At 40.0% G+C, this 18,013-nt stretch overlaps 1 protein-coding gene across 1 annotated transcript in view; it reads left to right on the top strand.

Annotated features, from left to right (window-relative positions):
• The window catches only part of gnaz (guanine nucleotide binding protein (G protein), alpha z polypeptide), a 31,784-nt gene extending 14,070 nt beyond the window's left edge, over nt 1-17,714 (top strand). The window contains exons 2-3 of the mRNA XM_084935078.1: nt 1,849-3,156; nt 15,742-17,714. Coding sequence (XP_084791204.1) covers nt 2,434-3,156; nt 15,742-16,086 — 1,068 coding nt within the window. The 5' untranslated portion in view covers nt 1,849-2,433 and the 3' untranslated portion in view covers nt 16,087-17,714. The remainder of the gene's footprint in view (nt 1-1,848; nt 3,157-15,741) is intronic.
• Nucleotides 17,715-18,013: the final 299 nt, after the last annotated feature.

The raw sequence follows: 18,013 nt of genomic DNA, 5'->3' as shown, positions 1-18,013 counted from the left end.
GGTTAGCTTGCCTCAGAGTAAGTGGTAACAAAAGACTCCTGTTAAGGGAAGTAATCTGAAGAGGCAGAACATGGGTATTATGACAATGTTTAAATGGGAAGTGTGCAGGTTAGTAAGCATGCTTTCAGTAACTATCTGCTGGATCAAGGAAGAATCAATAGTGCATTTATTTTTTATTTCTTCTTTTCAGTTTTGCATAAATATGCAGATAATAATGTCATACTAGGCTAGAGCTTGGCTTGGCATAAAAACTAAAAGCAGTGCTATCCCTACTCCCTCGAGCTCAGAAATAAATGTACCAGCACCTTTAGAGCTCTCTCATTCAAACACCTACCATAAGTACGTCTATGGCCTTTAGTATGCAGCTTGTTTGGATAACCACTTAGTCCCAGTCTTCGAGCAAAATGTTAATTGTTACAATCAGAGAAGTTTTTAAAAGTAAGCACACTTACTGCTTTCATAGAAAGAAGAGGGAAAGAGGAAGATACTAATAATAAAATACAGAGATTAACTGACCATCAGTAAGTGTTAGCATCTCTATAAAAGCAGGAGTTTTGGCAGTTTGCAGGTCTGGAGCATTCAAGTGTGTGTTAACACAATGCCACCATCTTCTTGAGAGTGGACATCCCAGTAAATTCACCCCAGGGCAATGCTCAGAAAAAAAATAATAAAAAACCCCCCAAAAAACAGAAGAAAAACCCCAACCTGAGCTACATCTTAGTTAAAGTTCATGACAGCACAATTAGAAAACTGAATAAGTATAGCTTTTTTGAAGGGTTGCTAATAGAAAGCTTCTTCTCTCTAAATTGAACATGGTAGCACAGCTTAGGTTTGCAAAGGTGAATCTCAACAAACTACAGGACTTCTGTAACAATGTCCTTTGGACAGATAAGACCGGAGTGGAGATCTTTGGCTAGGATGCAAAGCTCTACGTTTGGTGAAAACCAAAGGCGGCATATCAGCACACTGTGTGGGCATCCCACATACTAAGCATGGTGGTTTCAGGCAAATGATTCAGGCTTGTTTTGCAGCCACACAACCTGGGCACCGTGTAATCATTGAATGGACCATGAACTCCTTTGTGTACCAAAGTATTCTAGAGTCAAATGTGAAGCCATCTATCTGACAGCTCAAGCTTTGCTAAAATTGGGTCATGCAAGACAATTATCCAGAGCACAGCAGCAAATCTACAACAGAATGTTTGCAAAAGGAAAGATCAAGTTGTTGCAATGACCGAGTCAAAGTCCAGATCGCAGCCTGACTGAAGTGTTGTGGTAAGACCTTAAGAGAGTTGTGCAGAAACAAATTCTTGCAAACCTCAATGAACTGAAGCAACGTTGTAAAGAAGAGTGGAGCAAAATTCCTCCACAATGATGTGACAGACAAAAAAAAAGATTACTTCAAGTTTGTACTGCGAAAAGTTTAACTACAAAATGTAAAACAATACTATGACTGATTTAAAAGGTATTGCCAAATGGAGCTTTTAAATGTAACTTTCGCTTTTATAACCATAGACTTAAGATAGTAAGAAAAAAAATGCAATCCATTACAAGCAAATGAAAACATATTGTTTATAATTACACAAAAAAATGGACACGATATGAACCTCACTGCCCTGGGAGAGAATCTGTTGTCAGCTGATCTGTTTGTGTAGGTACCAGACAAAGTAGGTAAGTGTTAATTCCTCCAGTGGTAACTATTTCTGCTCAAGTAAGCTTCTAACCTCCAGAAAAACAAAAACATATATAATGTTGAATTGTCCCTTCAGCACAATTGTTATTAATAAAACTGTTCCTATTTATCTTGAACATGTCGCTCACGACTCCTCTCTGTCTTGTGTGTTGGCAGATTTGGAGGCCTTCAATTGACTGGGAGATATTTCACCACAGGAAGACCAAGCAAAACAGGCCAAAGATACAACTTTGGTGGATGATTTCAGAGGCTGAAGAAGGGCAAAACACTGCAAGAGCCATGTGGGAAGAGAGTGAAAGGGGTTTGCTATTTGCTCGCATCAAGCCTAAACACTTTCTCTACTGACATACACTGAACGTTCTCGAACCTTCCTCCAGAACATTTCCTCAGGGGGAGCCCCTGCTATGAACCCCAGGCTTCAGTAGGCAGTCAGACCTCAGAGCCAGCCACTGTGTGGGCATCCCACAAGTCTGGGTTCTGCCCACACAGAACTCACAGACTGCCCCTGAACAAAAAGCATGAAACACTCCTGAGTCACTCGTCAGTGTGGTAGCTTTCCTGTCTTGTCCTCAACTAGTCTATTGTGAAATCTCTTCTTTCTCGATCTCTGAAGGCTCGTACACACAAAACCCCCTCTTCAATCCTTCTACCGCCACATATTCAGTCACCACTTCATTACTATTTGCTTCCCCATCAAGTAGCAGCACGAGTTCCTTTGGGTTTACCACGTGGTGGAGGACCATGGGATGCCGTCAGAGCTCGGAGGAGAAGGAAGCGGCGCGGCGCTCGCGGCGGATCGACCGCCACTTGCGCTCAGAGAGTCAGCGGCAGCGGCGTGAGATCAAACTGTTGTTGCTGGGCACCAGCAACTCTGGCAAGAGCACCATTGTCAAACAGATGAAAATCATCCACAGTGGAGGCTTCAATCTGGAAGCCTGCAAGGAGTACAAGCCACTCATCTTGTACAATGCCATCGACTCTCTCACCCGCATCATCCGTGCTCTCAGCACTCTTAAAATTGACTTTCACAATCCTGACCGCGCCTATGATGCTGTGCAGCTCTTTGCCCTTACAGGGCCAGCTGAGAGCAAGGGGGAGATTACTCCAGAGCTGCTAGGGGTAATGAAACGTCTGTGGGCAGACTCAGGGGTCCAGGAGTGCTTTCAACGATCCAATGAATACCACTTAGAGGACAACACTGCCTACTACCTAAATGACCTGGACCGCATTTCTGCACCCGAGTACATCCCCACGGTCGAGGACATCCTACGATCCCGTGACATGACCACTGGGATTGTGGAGAACAAGTTCACCTTCAAGGAGCTCACCTTCAAGATGGTAGACGTGGGCGGACAGCGTTCGGAGAGAAAGAAGTGGATTCATTGCTTCGAGGGCGTGACAGCAATCATTTTCTGTGTTGAGCTAAGCGGCTATGACCTCAAACTCTACGAGGACAACCAGACGGTAAGAAAATTCAGCTTTAAAAAGGCCCAACTTTTGTTCTGACAGTGCAAATGCTCTTATGCACAGATGCCTGAACAAATGCAGACAGGCAGCAGCCACTCAGAGTAGTGTGAAGAGGGATGAGGCAAATATCTACCCAATTTGCACATATTCAGTAATTATTATCTCTTGTTAAAAGTTAATTGCAGTCATGAGAGAGGGATGTTTCTCACCATCAGATTAGAACATTAAAGTGGAGACAATTCATCTCTTTTATACAACAAACACCATTTATCCGATTTACTGTGTGGATTTTAGGTACCATTTATCTTATCAGCAGCATCCTAGTCTGTAAGATTACTTCTGATTCTTTGACAGGTAAACTTAAAAGCAGAGATATCTAATAATCACTTGCCATGTAGTTCAGTTTCATAGCTTGGATATTCATGCTATGAAACAATCAATGTAAGAAATGGCTTCCGAAAAGTCATTTTTGCTGTGTCACTTCCTCTCTGTGCATCCCCTTCTAGAGCACAGATAAGCCTCCTGTGGTCACATGGATCCACCGAGACTCACGTGGTTTTTAGTTCATGTCAGAAACTGTTTGCTATAACATCACTCTGAAAGTATTAAGGGATATGTTCAAAACACTTTTTAGAATCGGTGCTGTTAGATATTTGCTGCCAATTAAGGTAACAATTGTGTAGTTTGATTACTGAGTTTCCTGGAACAATTAAGAAATAAAGATTACTCAGTAAAGCCATTGAGGCTTACATAACTTGTATGTTTACTCTGGTCTCCTCTAAACCAATAAAATTATTAATTGCACATTTTCCTGAAAACCCTGGCAGGCAACTCTTAATAGAGACAAACTGAAGGGAGAAAATGCACAGTATCCAAATTTAGGGAATTTTGGTTGCATGATCTCTTTTAAGGAAAACAAAGATTTTTTGTCATTTTTATTTTTCAACAGGCAAAGGATCTAGGACTTTTTAATTCTCTGCATAAATCCAGATTCCAAAATAGTTGTCTCGATTAAAACATGAAGCTCTTCTCCTACCTTGGGCTAAATGTGCAAAAAAAAAACCCACCAAAAAATAGTAAACTGTGGTTCCACTTTGTGCATTTGTTTTCTGTGTGGGAACATTTTGTAATGCTGCCACTTTACAGTGTAAAATTTGCAAAACACACCACTGAGCAAAACCAAACCATGTGCTGCTGCTGACAGGTGCTGCTGTTACAGCTGTGACGCCAATGAAATTTCTGATAACTGCTTGTGCAACAAATGTAATTACCACAATAAACAAAAATGAACTTAGCCACATTAATTCAGACTGGTAGCCACTACTCAAAACACATCTGGAATGATACTGCTTTACTGAACTTCATTTATAGTTTTAGTTTTCAATTTAGAAAGCCTTATCTACATTTTAAGTTCCTTATCTAATGTTTTTGGATGGTGAAATGGATTCTCTTTGCCTTAATGTAGTAATCACAGTTATTTTAAATCTGTCTAAAAGAGGGGAATGGCTTGTGTTTGTTATCTTCTCTTCATGGTTTTGGAATTTAAACGATTTCTTCTCCATAGTATATTCATCATCTTATCTGAGTGTTTTAGAAAAGTTACTTCTTGTTTAACTGCCTCCGGGATAACGGAGGATCAACAATATAATTGTATTTGGTTATGAGGGGAGATCGTCTCTTGCTTCACTTTTTCCACGATCCCAGCATCCACTTTCACCTTGATGTTTTACAGTCAACTCCAGAAATAGCTCAAGCGCAGAGGAAACTTGGTCATTGCTGGAAGTGGACTGGCCTGATAATGCATGGGTTACCCGGATAAAACAGGGTGTACATGGAGCCAGGTTGGAACATGAAATCAATTAGCTTTATAGGTTAAAAATAAAGTCTGAGGAGAAAATGCAGTATGGTGTTAATTGAGTTCACAGAATAAAGTGTGAGGTTGTACCTGTGAGAATTAGCAGATTGTGCAGGCACTGTATAGCAATGGGAGTTAACTGGTGCAAGGAAAAACAACTTTTATTATTCAAACAAAGGCGAGGAAAGCTATCAGAGTGTATAAATCCAAAGGAAGTTGAGTTATATGGATTGTCAGGAAAATGCATGATATACTTATAAATTTAAAAACCAAAAATGACCTCATCAGCCACTTGATTGGGGACACCTTGCTAGTATTGGGTTGGACCTCTTTTGCCTTCAGAACTGCTTTAATGCTTTGTGGCATAGACTCAATAATTGTTGGAAAGGTTCCTCAAAGATTTTGATCCACATTGACATAATAGCATCACAAAGTTGTTGCAGAGTCGGCTCCCACTCTACTACGACTCAGCGGTGCTCTACTAGATTGGGATCTGGCTGCTGTGGAGGCCATTTGAGTAAAGTGAACTGTGTCTTGAACACCGCCACATTCAAGAAAGCAGTTTGAGATGATTGGAACTTCGTGTCATGGCAGAAGATACACTGTGGCCATAAAAGTATGGACATGGTCAATAGCAGCATCCAGATAGACTGTGGAGCTTTTACTAAAGGGCCCAAAGTGTACAAAGAAAATATCTCCCACACCATTACACCACCACCAACATTCTGAACCTTTGATACAAGGTAGGATGTAGCCATCTTTTTATGTTGTTTACAAGAAATTCTGACCCTACCATCAGAAAATTGAGACTCATCAGACCAGGCAACATTTTTCCAATTTTCTCTTGTTCAATTTTGGTGAGCCTCTGCGAAATGATAGCTTCAGTTTTCCATTCTTAAGATAAGATAACCTTTATTAGTCCCACACGTGGGAAATTTGTTTTGTCACAGCAGGAAGTGGACAGTGCAAAAGTTATGAAGCAAAAATTAGAATACAATAAGAATAAATACAGTACACAACTGTACAGAATAGAATAAAATAAAATACTATATACAGTAGAATAAAATATACAATAAGATAAAAATAGAATACAAATGTTATATACAACTGAGTAAAAAATACAACGATGCCAGAAAAGATTATTGTAATTAGTGTTATTGCACATGTGTGGATGTGTGTGTTTGATCAGTTAAAGTCTTTATTGTGGAGTCTGACAGCAGTGGGGAGGAAAGACCTGCGAAATCTCTCCGTCCCACACCGTGGGTGCCGCAGTCTCCCACTGAAGGAGCTGCTCAGTGCTGTCACAGCCTGCTGCATGGGGTGGGAGATGTTGTCCAACAGTGATGACAGCTTAGCCGCCATTCTCCTGTCACTCACCACCTCCACTGGGTCCAGAGGGCATCCTAGAACAGAGCTGGCCCTTCGGATCAGCCTGTTCAGTCTCTTCCTGTCCCCGGCAGAGATGCTGCCACCCCAGCAGACCACACCATAAAAGATAGCAGAAGCCACCACAGAGTTATAGAAGGTCTTCAGGAGTGGGCCCTCCACTCCAAACGACCTAAGTCTCCGCAGCAGGAGTGGTACAAGGTTTGGATTCAGAGATGCTCTTTTGCTTATATCAGCTGTAACAAGTGGTCATTGCAGTTACTGTTGCCTTTTTGTCAGCTCAAAGCAGTTCGGCCATTCTCCCCTGACCTCTGACATCAACAAGGCATTTTGACCAGAGAACTGCCGCTCACAGGATATTTTCTCTTTTTCAAACCATTCTCTGTAAATCCTAGAGACAGTTGTGTGTGAAAATCCCACAAAAAACCTGAAATACTACAACCATGCCACAGTCAAAGCCACTTAAATGACCTGTCTTGATGATGTCACATACCTCCATGTCATTGATTGATTACACATTTGTATTAATAAGCAGTTGAACAGGTAACAGGTGTACCTAATGAAGTGGCTGGTGTGTATAACTAGTTTTGGAGATATGCTGCCTCATCTGATTCAACCTGTATTTGTGTTCAATTAGTACAATTTGTATGTATTTATACATGCCTTGCAGTTTCAATTAAAATAGAAAATGCCAGCCCATTTACCATCATTGCCCTCAATGTAAAGTTGTGTTGACTATGAATACACAGTTTTATTCTTCAGTTGGACAATTAATGCAATTCACACTTGTGTCAAGGGGAATTCTTGGCTGGAAAAGCAAGAGGAAAGATGTCCATGCTCTTTGGCTCAAAGTAATAATTTAATCATTAAGCATTTTTGCAAAAGCAAGTTTTGATCTTTCTCGGGCAACTTGACAAAGAGAAGAAAGAAAATGCATTTTCTAGAAGCTCTAATTTACACAGATCATCGTGAGCTCAGGCAGGTGAATGGGAACAACCACACAGCATTCTTTAAATAAAAAGTTTTTACGTGAAAGCTTAGGGCCAACCCAGTGTGTATGAGGTGTGCTACATGCTAAACAACAACAACAGTCTGTCAGCTAACCCACATGCTGTGAAGTGACAGCGCTAATCACCGAGTGACATCAATCATACTCGTCAAAATTACACAAGAGAGCATGTAACTAATATTGCTTTATAATAACCATTGTCAACAATAATTTGTTAACTCTAGTGAAAACTAATAAAAAATAATGCTTATTACTAATGTTCTAATTTATGGTAGTTTGTATTGTTTACTGTACTGTAGCTATAAGATGTGGATGACATCGGCACACATTATATTTTATATGCCATTTTAAGCATGTCTTAGTGGTTAACACATGCTGCCATTTTAAAACAAAAGTTTGATAATCAGGTAGTTTTCAGTCCAAAAGTATCAAATACTGCAGTTTTCTCAAAGCGGATAGTATCTAGCATACAAACGAGGCATACTTTGAGGTTTGTGCTGTATCAGCAAGACAAATCTCACGATTCATATGGGTTCATGTGATGAGACAAACCAAAACCAATAGTATTACAGTGCTGAAAAATCTGGTTAAAAATCTAAAGCTCTGCACAAAGTTTAAAACTACATTAGCATACAGGCAAGGTAAGCTGCTCAAAAACAGCCAGAGAAGAACAAGTTAACATGTTTGTTACACAGAGAAATTGTGTGTCTGAATTCATCTACCAAAGCTACCCGACTCTTTGTGAAAAGTAATTACCCCTTAAATCTAATACTTGGTTGAAAAAATGCAATCAAGTGTTGGTGATAACTGCCGATGAGTTTTTCACATCACTTTGGAGGAATTTTGGCCCACACTTCCTTGCAGAATTGTTTTAATTCATTCACCTTGGAGGACTTTTCAAGCAGAAAAGGCCTCTTCTAAGGTGATGCCAGTGCATCTCAATCTAATTTAAATCCAGACTAGGCCACTTTAAAAACCTTCATTCAGAGGTGGACTTGCTGCTGTTGGACATAAACTAATATCTGAATATTTTCCTTCAGAATTTTCTGGTAGAGAACAGAACTCATGGTTCTGTCATTCGTCCAGGTCCTGAAGCAGAAACCAGACCCAGACCATCACACTACCATCTCCATGTTTGACTGCCGGTGTGATGCTCTTTTTACAAAATGCTGTGTTAGTTTTACTCCCAATGTAACGGGACTCAAACCCTCCAAAAGTTCAACTTTGGAACTCATGGATGCCACTTTTGCCCTGTCTCTTTCTCATTGTTGAATCATGAACTCTGACCTTAACTGAGGAAAGTGAGGCCTACAGATCATTAGATGTTGTTCTGTACTTTACTGTCATTTACTTTTTGTGGTTAAAAAAAGCAAAAATTTAAAAAAAGTGCAGATTCTGACAAAAATGGTGATTACAAAGCGAAACATTGGTGACTTTTAAAGCATTAAAACTAAAATGAATTAGTATTCAGTACAGAATGCAGGGCACACGTGTGTGAAGCAGGAAGTGTAAGACTCTTATGTAACAAGCAGTGTCAAAACTCTGTCTTGTCTTACAACAGACACAACAAAGACTATACATGTCCAAAGTCTGTCGTTTATACAGCGCTACATATAAAATACATATGTATAACAGATATTTATATCGGATACTTAGTGGTTTAAAATTGAGGAACTTGTGTATAAATTCTGGCAATTTAGTACAGCTGCCACACCACACCCAATAAATCTACATGATCATCAGGTTGCAGTATTACACCACAGCTACATCGCAAAGGTTGCTGGAAACAAGCAGCTTCCATTCAGGGGAAACATTTTTTACACATTTCTGAGAAATGTTATATTTTCCATCTTTTTAAGTTAGGTTATAGGGAGTCAGCAATGTAGACTCCAAAGATTTAGATAACAAGGCATGACCACATCCTTGCTTTAACATTTTGCAAGATAATCTGCAATAAAGTTGAAATCAAAAGCAGCAAAATGAAGCTGGGTTGACACATTATAATAATGTTGTTAGAGCAGCTGGCTCCATAATGAGGCATTTTAAGGTCTTTAAATATCTCTGACCTTGTTAAAAGCATGTCAGTAACACTGAATAAATTTGCACTAAGGTTACTGCGCAGTATGCAAATTATTTGCGTAGACTCATTCATATTTTTTTTATTGCATCACAAATATCGAACATTTTATTCAATGAAAACACTTGGAAAGATTATTAACATCTACATTAGAAGTGCCACAATTGAGTCACAGAGTGTAAAACCATTAGTTCGTGGGAATTAAAACTTTGCATTACAACAAGTTTCTCATGAACAAAAACCAGGGTACTGATTCAATAGTCCTACCCAGGAGTGACTCATCAGTTTTCATTTAAGTGCATCTCTGACTCACTGATTTCTCAGAGTAAGGTGGAAGTGCTGTAGGTTTGAACCCAGTCATTGCAGGATGGTTTAATAGAAAAGTTTGCCCTGAGGCTTTGTAAGAAATATATAAGAAATATATTAAATATAGTGACAAACAACACAAGAGGACTGAAAAGGGAAGCTGAATTGCACAACCACATTTGGTGTGTGGTCGTTGTTGGTGTTCATAACAGTCATTAGAACTTTTGAGACATTCATCAGATTTTTCTGCGCATGTTTATAAATAAATTTAAGCTGCTTTCAAGAACAAAAGGTCCCATTTTATTGTGATACCTTAATGCTGTGACCGGTGATCGCTTAAGTGGTTTCAGCATTCAGGATTCATACAAGCTGAAAAAAATCAGAACTCATCTGACCGATAAAACACTGGTTCTGTTTCCATGCATCAACTCACGCAAGACAGAAAATACACCATAATAATTACAGTATATTTACCCATCATCCCATTCCCTGATGCATTTTCGCTGTCCCATCCCTGTCTTCATAATGAATCGGTTACCACGGCTACTGTTGCTTAGCAACAGGCCAGTCAAATGCTCCTAATCCTGTGCTGTTGACAGTGAGCTGTGACTAGGGAAGGGAGGATGAGAAGGGAAAGGAGCAGGGGAGGTGGTACAATAAACAGCAGCGCTGGAGAGAATAGATGAAGTTTCATGCATGTATTATGTTCCTGTTCGAGTGTTTGTGTTATTATGAATATGTAGCGCAGGTTTATATGCAACAGCTGACGCTGAGCAACTGCAGTCAATTCTTTTTATCTGTGAGGGGAAAATGAAAAGCATAGATATGAGATTAGCGCTTGCTTAAGCTTGTGTTTGCCAAACATGAGCACAGACACTGACTGTACTGTCAGCTCTACTTCTATTGTTTCATTTATTATTTCAGTAATCTCTCAAATGGGAATTCATTACCTGTCACATGAAAGGACGCTGGAAATCAACGAATAGGGTTTCACGTTTTCGAATGTGGACCTTTGTTGTGTGTGCCTTATCTTTCAAGCTACAGCAGAGATGATGTGCGAACGGGCCTGGATGTAAAACATTTTCCCTGATCGGTGACTTTGAGCAGTAGTGGCTGTTTTTCAGAATCGCTCGGGCATTAAATGTGTTTCAGACAGATAGTTTTTTTTCAGAAATATTTCCAGCCCCGTGCTTCTTAACTGGCTAATGGGTTATCAAAGGCATTACCATCATGTTTCTGAATTGCTTTGTATCAAATAATGGTGTTTTGGAAAAAGAGCTTTCCATTATATGACTAAGAATACAGAAGATATATATGGCCCTTGTTATAGCGACATACAAGCCTAGTACCTGTCATGGCCTCTATATTTTTCTTAGAGTGCTTTGAACTTTGTCTTATTCACATCATTGTCATAATAAGGTGACAGACAAAAATATTAAAAAAAAAAAAATAGCCTAGATGAATTTGTTAAATTTGTTTAGCTCATGTTCAACTTTTTTTTTTTAAAGTGCTTCTGGTCATGTGTAGAAATACATTGTGTTTATGTTTGTTTGCCTGTTCTTAACAGCTACACCCTGCAGTGTTGCTGCCCACAGTAACAACATTAGTAATTAAAAAGAGAGCGGAAATAGAAAGGGAGCGGCCTGAATAATGCAACTCTCAGGTGCAACAGGGGAAAAAAAGAAATATGTTGACAGAAAAAAAGCAACCTTGGCAGATAGATGCAGGGCGTCATTTCTTGTCAGGCAGTGACATGTAAATTTAACCTTAATGAGTAATGGAGAGATGGCTGCACACTTAAATGGCTTGTATTTGGGAAACAAAGCAATGACACAGTGATGAACTTCCTCATTAATACTTAAGCTTAATTAAAGCCCACACCACTCTCTTGAGTACTCTGGCAGGAGGAGGTGAGGGGGAAGCAGCGTGTGTGTGGGTGTGTGTGCGTGCACATGTGTGTGAGCATGTCTGCATCAGTGGGTGCTTGAAGCAAAGGAGGGGGGCTGCGTACTTTGGGGACCCCCCAACCCTGCTCTCCTTCCACCCCCCGTTAGGAAACACTTGCTGTAAAGTGATAGGTGGCCAGGTGAGGAGACTTGAGAGTCCCTTGGCTCAGCTGGCTGTCTCCTGCTATACTCTCTTTACCATCTGAGCTCTTGTTTTGACACCCTGGAAAAAGGAGGAGTGAACTCAAACAGCCTGACAGGACCATATGCGGTATACAATGTTTAGGTCTCAGCACCCGGGATGCATACTTGTGAAGGAAGGAGAGCTTGTGATTCAATCTGATTAGGTAGCGACATGGGACTGGTAACAGAAAGGAAAACAGACAGACAATAAAAGAAAAAGGCACTTAAATGCTTCAGTGCAGAGCAGATTTGGCAAACACACTCTTATGCAATTTGTATTGAACACTAAAGCCAAAATTATTTCCTTCTTCCTGTTGTGTCTCATTTTGATTTTTTCAAGCAATTAGTTAATTTCTGGATGGGACAATAAGGCTTTAAAAAGACATTTAGACAGAGCTCGGTGAGTTGATCACCTTCTGTTACAACAGATTTTCTTTTTTACTTTTGAGGCGGCTTCCTTCAGTGGTGCATTTATTATTGGATACTCTGTCAAACTGTTGCATTGAAAGCGAAAATGACTTTATGAATTTAATGATTCTCAAAGTTAATGGTTTAGTGCATACTTTGATTTTTGAGTTTTTCTTTAGCTTTCTACTACACTATTTCAGTTATGCTCAAAAAAGCATATATTATTCTGGCTTTACAGTTCACTCTTTACTTGAACAGTCTGTAAAGATTACAGCTTTCACCAGACTAGCTTGCTTTCATTTCATCTGGCTAACTATCACCACTCAATCCACTTTATCACAGTTATTTCTCAACCTAATTTTTCAACATGCAGGGGTGCCTCCAGGATTTTTAAAGTGGGGTGGCACAAGCTGTGCCAATAACCAGTAAAAGGAGGGTCATTGGAAATTTTTAAAGTCTTAAATGAAAACCCAGGAAAGCAGAAATATGTGCACAGACCTGCTTCCTTAAACATGGATTAGAAGATGTCGCTACCTCCATAACAAGACAGCAGCTGCACTGAATCACACACAAGCAAGGTAAGGGTAACATAATCTAGTTAGAAAAATCAAAATATGTTACATTTTACTGAGTGCTAGAAGAGTTAGACTGGTTGGCAACTACCTACCAAGCAGTGGTGGTTAGGGAAAAGTGAATATTGCTTAAAGGTCTCTGGAGGTTGCTTTCAGTGGCTGAAATTGAAATTGATTGCCAAAATCCCAGTTGTAAAGACTTAGAGACCAGTCTGGTAGAGACCCCTGGTAACAACCAATCACATGTTTTTCTGTTGCTGAGTGGACGCTGGAAGTTGCCTGCTGTTGCTAGGTGAAAATAGTTGCACTATAGCACTGCATCGACAACCTCCTTCAAATTGCTTTGGTCTCTAGAAGATTGCAGCCATTGCCCATTGGAAGATGTTTAGTTGTGTGCAAACAATAGCCAGCTATTTGCTAAGCGGTGGTGATACTGTGAAACTTTGCCCTCAAAGCAAAATTAGCATATTTTGAAATGTGATGGTTTCGTGGTTTAGGCACGGCATTTACTATGGTCTGTGTTTCCAATCTGTGTCGCACTTTTCAAAATTTCATTACTGCTCCATGGTTAGTTACAGAGTGTGCAAAAAGTTGGCGTCTTCCGTACAAACTACAGGTGACTGCGGTAATCTGCTAGCAATGAAAGCAATCACAAAGAGGTTTTTAGTAGATTTCACCAAACAACAGCCAGCAATCCACACACCCACTAGCAAACAGTCACGGAGTGCTCATTTTTCCCTAGCGACAGTGGTTGCCAGGTGGCACTCAACTGGTCTGTGTGACTGAGGCCTTAGAGGACGACAGGCAATGGACCAAACCACTGTAAAGTATTGTATTCAGGTATTGTTTCCCATTCAGGATTCAACTAGTAGCTTGATATACTATTATTTAACATTACATAATTATCTATTTACAGTGCCTTGATGAAGACAGTTGTTGTGCACGGCACCTCTGTTAATAAGGCTTAAAAGGTGGCTGCTGGTCAGGAAGAGGCAGAATATACAAGGAACCAGGACTGAAACTTCGGACTGTTTGTATCACAAATTCAGTTTCAGTTTCACAGTCAATACACCCCTGGTGGCATTTCTGCGCTTTCAGTGAACTGCAAAACAATTAGCATAATGAAGGGTACTGTAGTTAAAATGAATAATCACTGGATGTACAAAAAATAAAACTAGCTAAAGTATAAACAATATATAGAGGTTAATTAGGGGGTAAATATCAAGCCTGAGGAAACTTTGGTGGAAGTGTATGGAGATTGTGATGTATATGTGCGTGAGTGTGCTTTTATTGCTTAAAACTAGCACTGAAATGAATAAAATAATTATAAGAAAACATAAAAAAATGCACTAACACAGTTTGTGCATGTGAATGCGGTCTTCTTGGCACACATTAACAGCTTTAAATGCATTTTTTCGAGCAGTATCTAAGGGCTACCTGCAATACAAGTTTCTCATAACTGCAGTCTTTTCATCATTATCCAAAAATAATGCACTTACACCACTGAATTATGAGGGTTTACTTTGAATCTGGCAGCAATTGCCTAATCCTGTGCTATTTCCCTCAGTATCTCTTTTTTTTCATGCTGTGCAGATCTTGTGATTTGCTCAGAGCATCATGTTGTTTCTGTAACCTTTTAAACAGCAGCGTTTCATCTGACAACCTCCCAGTCACAAGCTACTGGCCACTCGCCACATGCCAGCAGATGCCATGAACAGATCAGCTTTCTCTTTCTTAGCTTTGCCTTATACAATCAACATCACATGAGCACAGCTGTAAGAAAGTGCATACATACTCATGTTCGCAGGCTTTTTGTTTTTTCTTAAGCACCCTAACCTGCATGTTTTTAAAGATTACTGCAACACGCTATCAAAAATGAGCTGCATAAAGTTTCAAAAAAACACATAACTGTGGTAGTCTCATTTCTCTCACTAGTAGTCCTCTCTGCTCAACCCTTACTTTAACTCATGACTAACGGATTTGTCTGCAGGATACAGCAGGCATCAGCGATTTCCATCAGAGAGTTGTGAAATCTATTTTTTTATCTCACTTTAGAGAAAATGAATGTGACATCTAATGTGGTCCTACGGCTAAATGTGATAATTGACCCACTTTTTGAAAAGCTCCAATGTTATTTATCAAAGTTTAAGGCTGAAGGTGAACTTTGTCATCAAGCCACAACAGTTATAGCATGCTAGGAAAAAAAAAGTTTTCAGCATCCAAATGAACCATAACGGAAAAGAGGTAGGCACTGAGAGGAAGAAATCAGTGTTGTTCTTATTATCCTTCTGTAAGCTTTCCTAAGTCTCAGCTGCACAGTGTTTCTGTTATGACAAACTATATAAGGCCATAAAAGTGTGTTCCACATGAGCCACTCACATTTTCTTATATGTGAGTGGTTTGACTAAACACTTGAACACGTTTTCCCTGACTGATCATTTCACTGTGTAGGACTTGGATTAAGCAAGCAGCGGAAGAAGAGATAATCAGCAGTTTTAGAGGAGAGCATGAGAGTTCAAACAAAGGTCTGCGGCTGTCTTAGTCTCAAGTCTGTGTTGACATAACAGAGAAGGCGTACCTTTGACTAGTCTAGTAGATGTCTGTGACATGTGCTGGATGATTTCAGACTTAACATGTCCTCATTTACCTGAAATCTCGTCACGAGCTACCAGAATGAGTCCAGTTCGGTTAGTCTATGTTCTTAACTCTTCACAATGCGAAAATCTGGGCTAGTTTGAGTTGTTATTACAAACTAAATGCTACATTTTCTTTGTCATGAAGTAATTTTTCTCATGATCTAATCCCCCCCCCACTTTTCTTCCCTTTTCTCCTCCACACAGAGCCGTATGGCCGAGAGCTTGCGTCTGTTTGACTCCATCTGCAACAACAACTGGTTCACCAACACGTCGCTCATCCTCTTCCTCAACAAGAAGGACCTGTTGGCTGAGAAGATAAAACGCATTCCCCTGACAGTGTGCTTCCCCGATTACAAAGGTCAAAATACCTACGAGGAGGCAGCTGTCTATGTGCAACGGCAGTTCGAGGACCTCAACCGCAACAAGGAGACCAAGGAGATCTATTCGCACTTCACCTGTGCCACCGACACCAGCAACATCCAGTTCGTGTTTGATGCTGTCACGGACGTGATCATCCAGAACAATCTGAAATACATTGGGCTATGCTAGGACCTGACACGGGTGGGGTGGGGTGGTGGTAGGGGGTGAAAAGTGGGCTGCCGTTAGCCTGCCGCGAGGCTGGATAAACAAAGGCATGTTAGCCTGCCGGGCAGTTTATCTCTTTGAAGAGGGGGCAACAGAGGACTGGAAAGGAAATGAGTTAGTAAGACAGTGAGGGATGGACAATACTGTAGATTCAAGTGTTTCAATGGAAACAACAGAGCTGATGGTCCATGGTTGAGGTGGGATTTCTACCCTACATGTTTGCACTGAATATGAGTATGCAGAGACACCCAAACACATGCACACCAACACGCATCCTTATAGTTTGCTCACACGTGCGATCTTCAGTCAGACACTGGTTTGACAAGGCAACACTGGAAAATTTTTAGAAAGCTGCCCCCAACTGCCTGTCAAACCTGAAACCTGAGTCAGTTAATGCTGCTTAATTGAAAATAATTTCTGCAGAATCAATGCTCTCTTTTGGCTTTTTACCCAAACAATAGTAAACGGCGAGGGCACCTGAGGAGACACAGCTATAGAGACAGAGAGAGAGCCTGTATTTCTGGGGAAAAAAGAAGTCAGTAAACATGACGTCACAGGTTTTCTGCCTAAAAGAGGAAACTGCCACAGTCTAAAGTCGAAGTGAAATATGTTTTCTACGCACCATTTCTGTTCTTTCCTTATCAGCTGTCTGTTGTTGTTCTTTTCCTCTCATTCTTTTATCTTTTTGCGCTTTAAAAAAAAAGAAAAGAAAAAAAGAACATGTCTCTCAAACCAGCTTTTACAGCAGGTCCCTGACTTAATACCAGGAGTATGTTACACTCGGAAGAGTCAAAAGTATTTTTCATTACCGTTTCCAGCAAGAGACAAAAAAAAAAAAACAGTGCCAAGATCAGTTTGTAAATAAATCTGGATCCCATCCTTTATGTTAATTTTTTTTCTTTTTTTGGTTTAGTTTTTATGGACGAAGACATTAAATCATGCATGATTTTGTTACTTTGGGATACTAATATATTTTCTTTGGGATTATGTTCCTCTTTTCCTAGGTCTAAATAATATATTCCCAAAAATATATATTGAAGTCAAACACTGTGTACGATTGTACAGTTGTCAGAGAGGAATCTATTGAAAAGAGTTATATAAATATAATAATGATGATCAGAATTTTTATGGTGACAATGCTAACGGCGATGATGAATATACTGGTGATGAAGATAACCTCACTACCGAAGCTTGGGGGTGAAAGGGGAGACTGTAGAAGAACCTGAAAACAAAGAAGCAAACTTTCAAAGTTCAATCGTCCTTGCATTATCTAAATGGAAATTGTTAAACCAGTCAGTCAGTATGATGTGTAAATATACTGTAAGGTACACTCTTTGTTCAAACAACATGAAAAATAACGGTTGAGTTGGGATGCTGTGAGTGCGATAAAGAGAGAGTGAGAGACAGAGGAGGAAGATCCCACTCCACTCCTCCTCTTACCCTTTCTTTTTTTAGTTCAGAGAACAACTCAGCCAAGGGCTTGACTTTACAGGATGTCCACTTCAACAACAGACTAAAACGATGAAACAAACAAACAAAAAAAGACGTATAAAAGGACAATAACTATTAATAAAACAACTTATGCAAATTTTTATGGTGTAGTAAATGTGTTTTTGGGTGGTGATTGTGTCAACGGTGTTTTAAATGTGTTCGGGAGGGGAATGTTTATAGAGGACGGACTGCCGCAGGCCCTCCGTATTCTTTCGTAATTATGCTGCATCGAGTGATTTTTTTGCAACTCGGAATAGAGCACCCTGTCTGAAACTTTGCTTCCATCTTCAGTGTCCAAACGATGACAAAAAGTGTTTGTCCTCCTCGTACAATGTAGCCACTGGGCCAAGCAGAACTCGGACCTAAAGTATGCAATTAAATCACTGCAGAATGAACTTGG

This window comes from Perissodus microlepis, chromosome 7 (genome assembly GCF_051167445.1).
Source record: "Perissodus microlepis isolate ML-2025 ecotype Zambia chromosome 7, ASM5116744v1, whole genome shotgun sequence".
NCBI lineage: Eukaryota > Metazoa > Chordata > Actinopteri > Cichliformes > Cichlidae > Perissodus > Perissodus microlepis.
The sequence above is the reverse complement of the archived record's forward strand: the minus strand, read 5'-3'. Positions and strand labels throughout refer to the sequence as shown.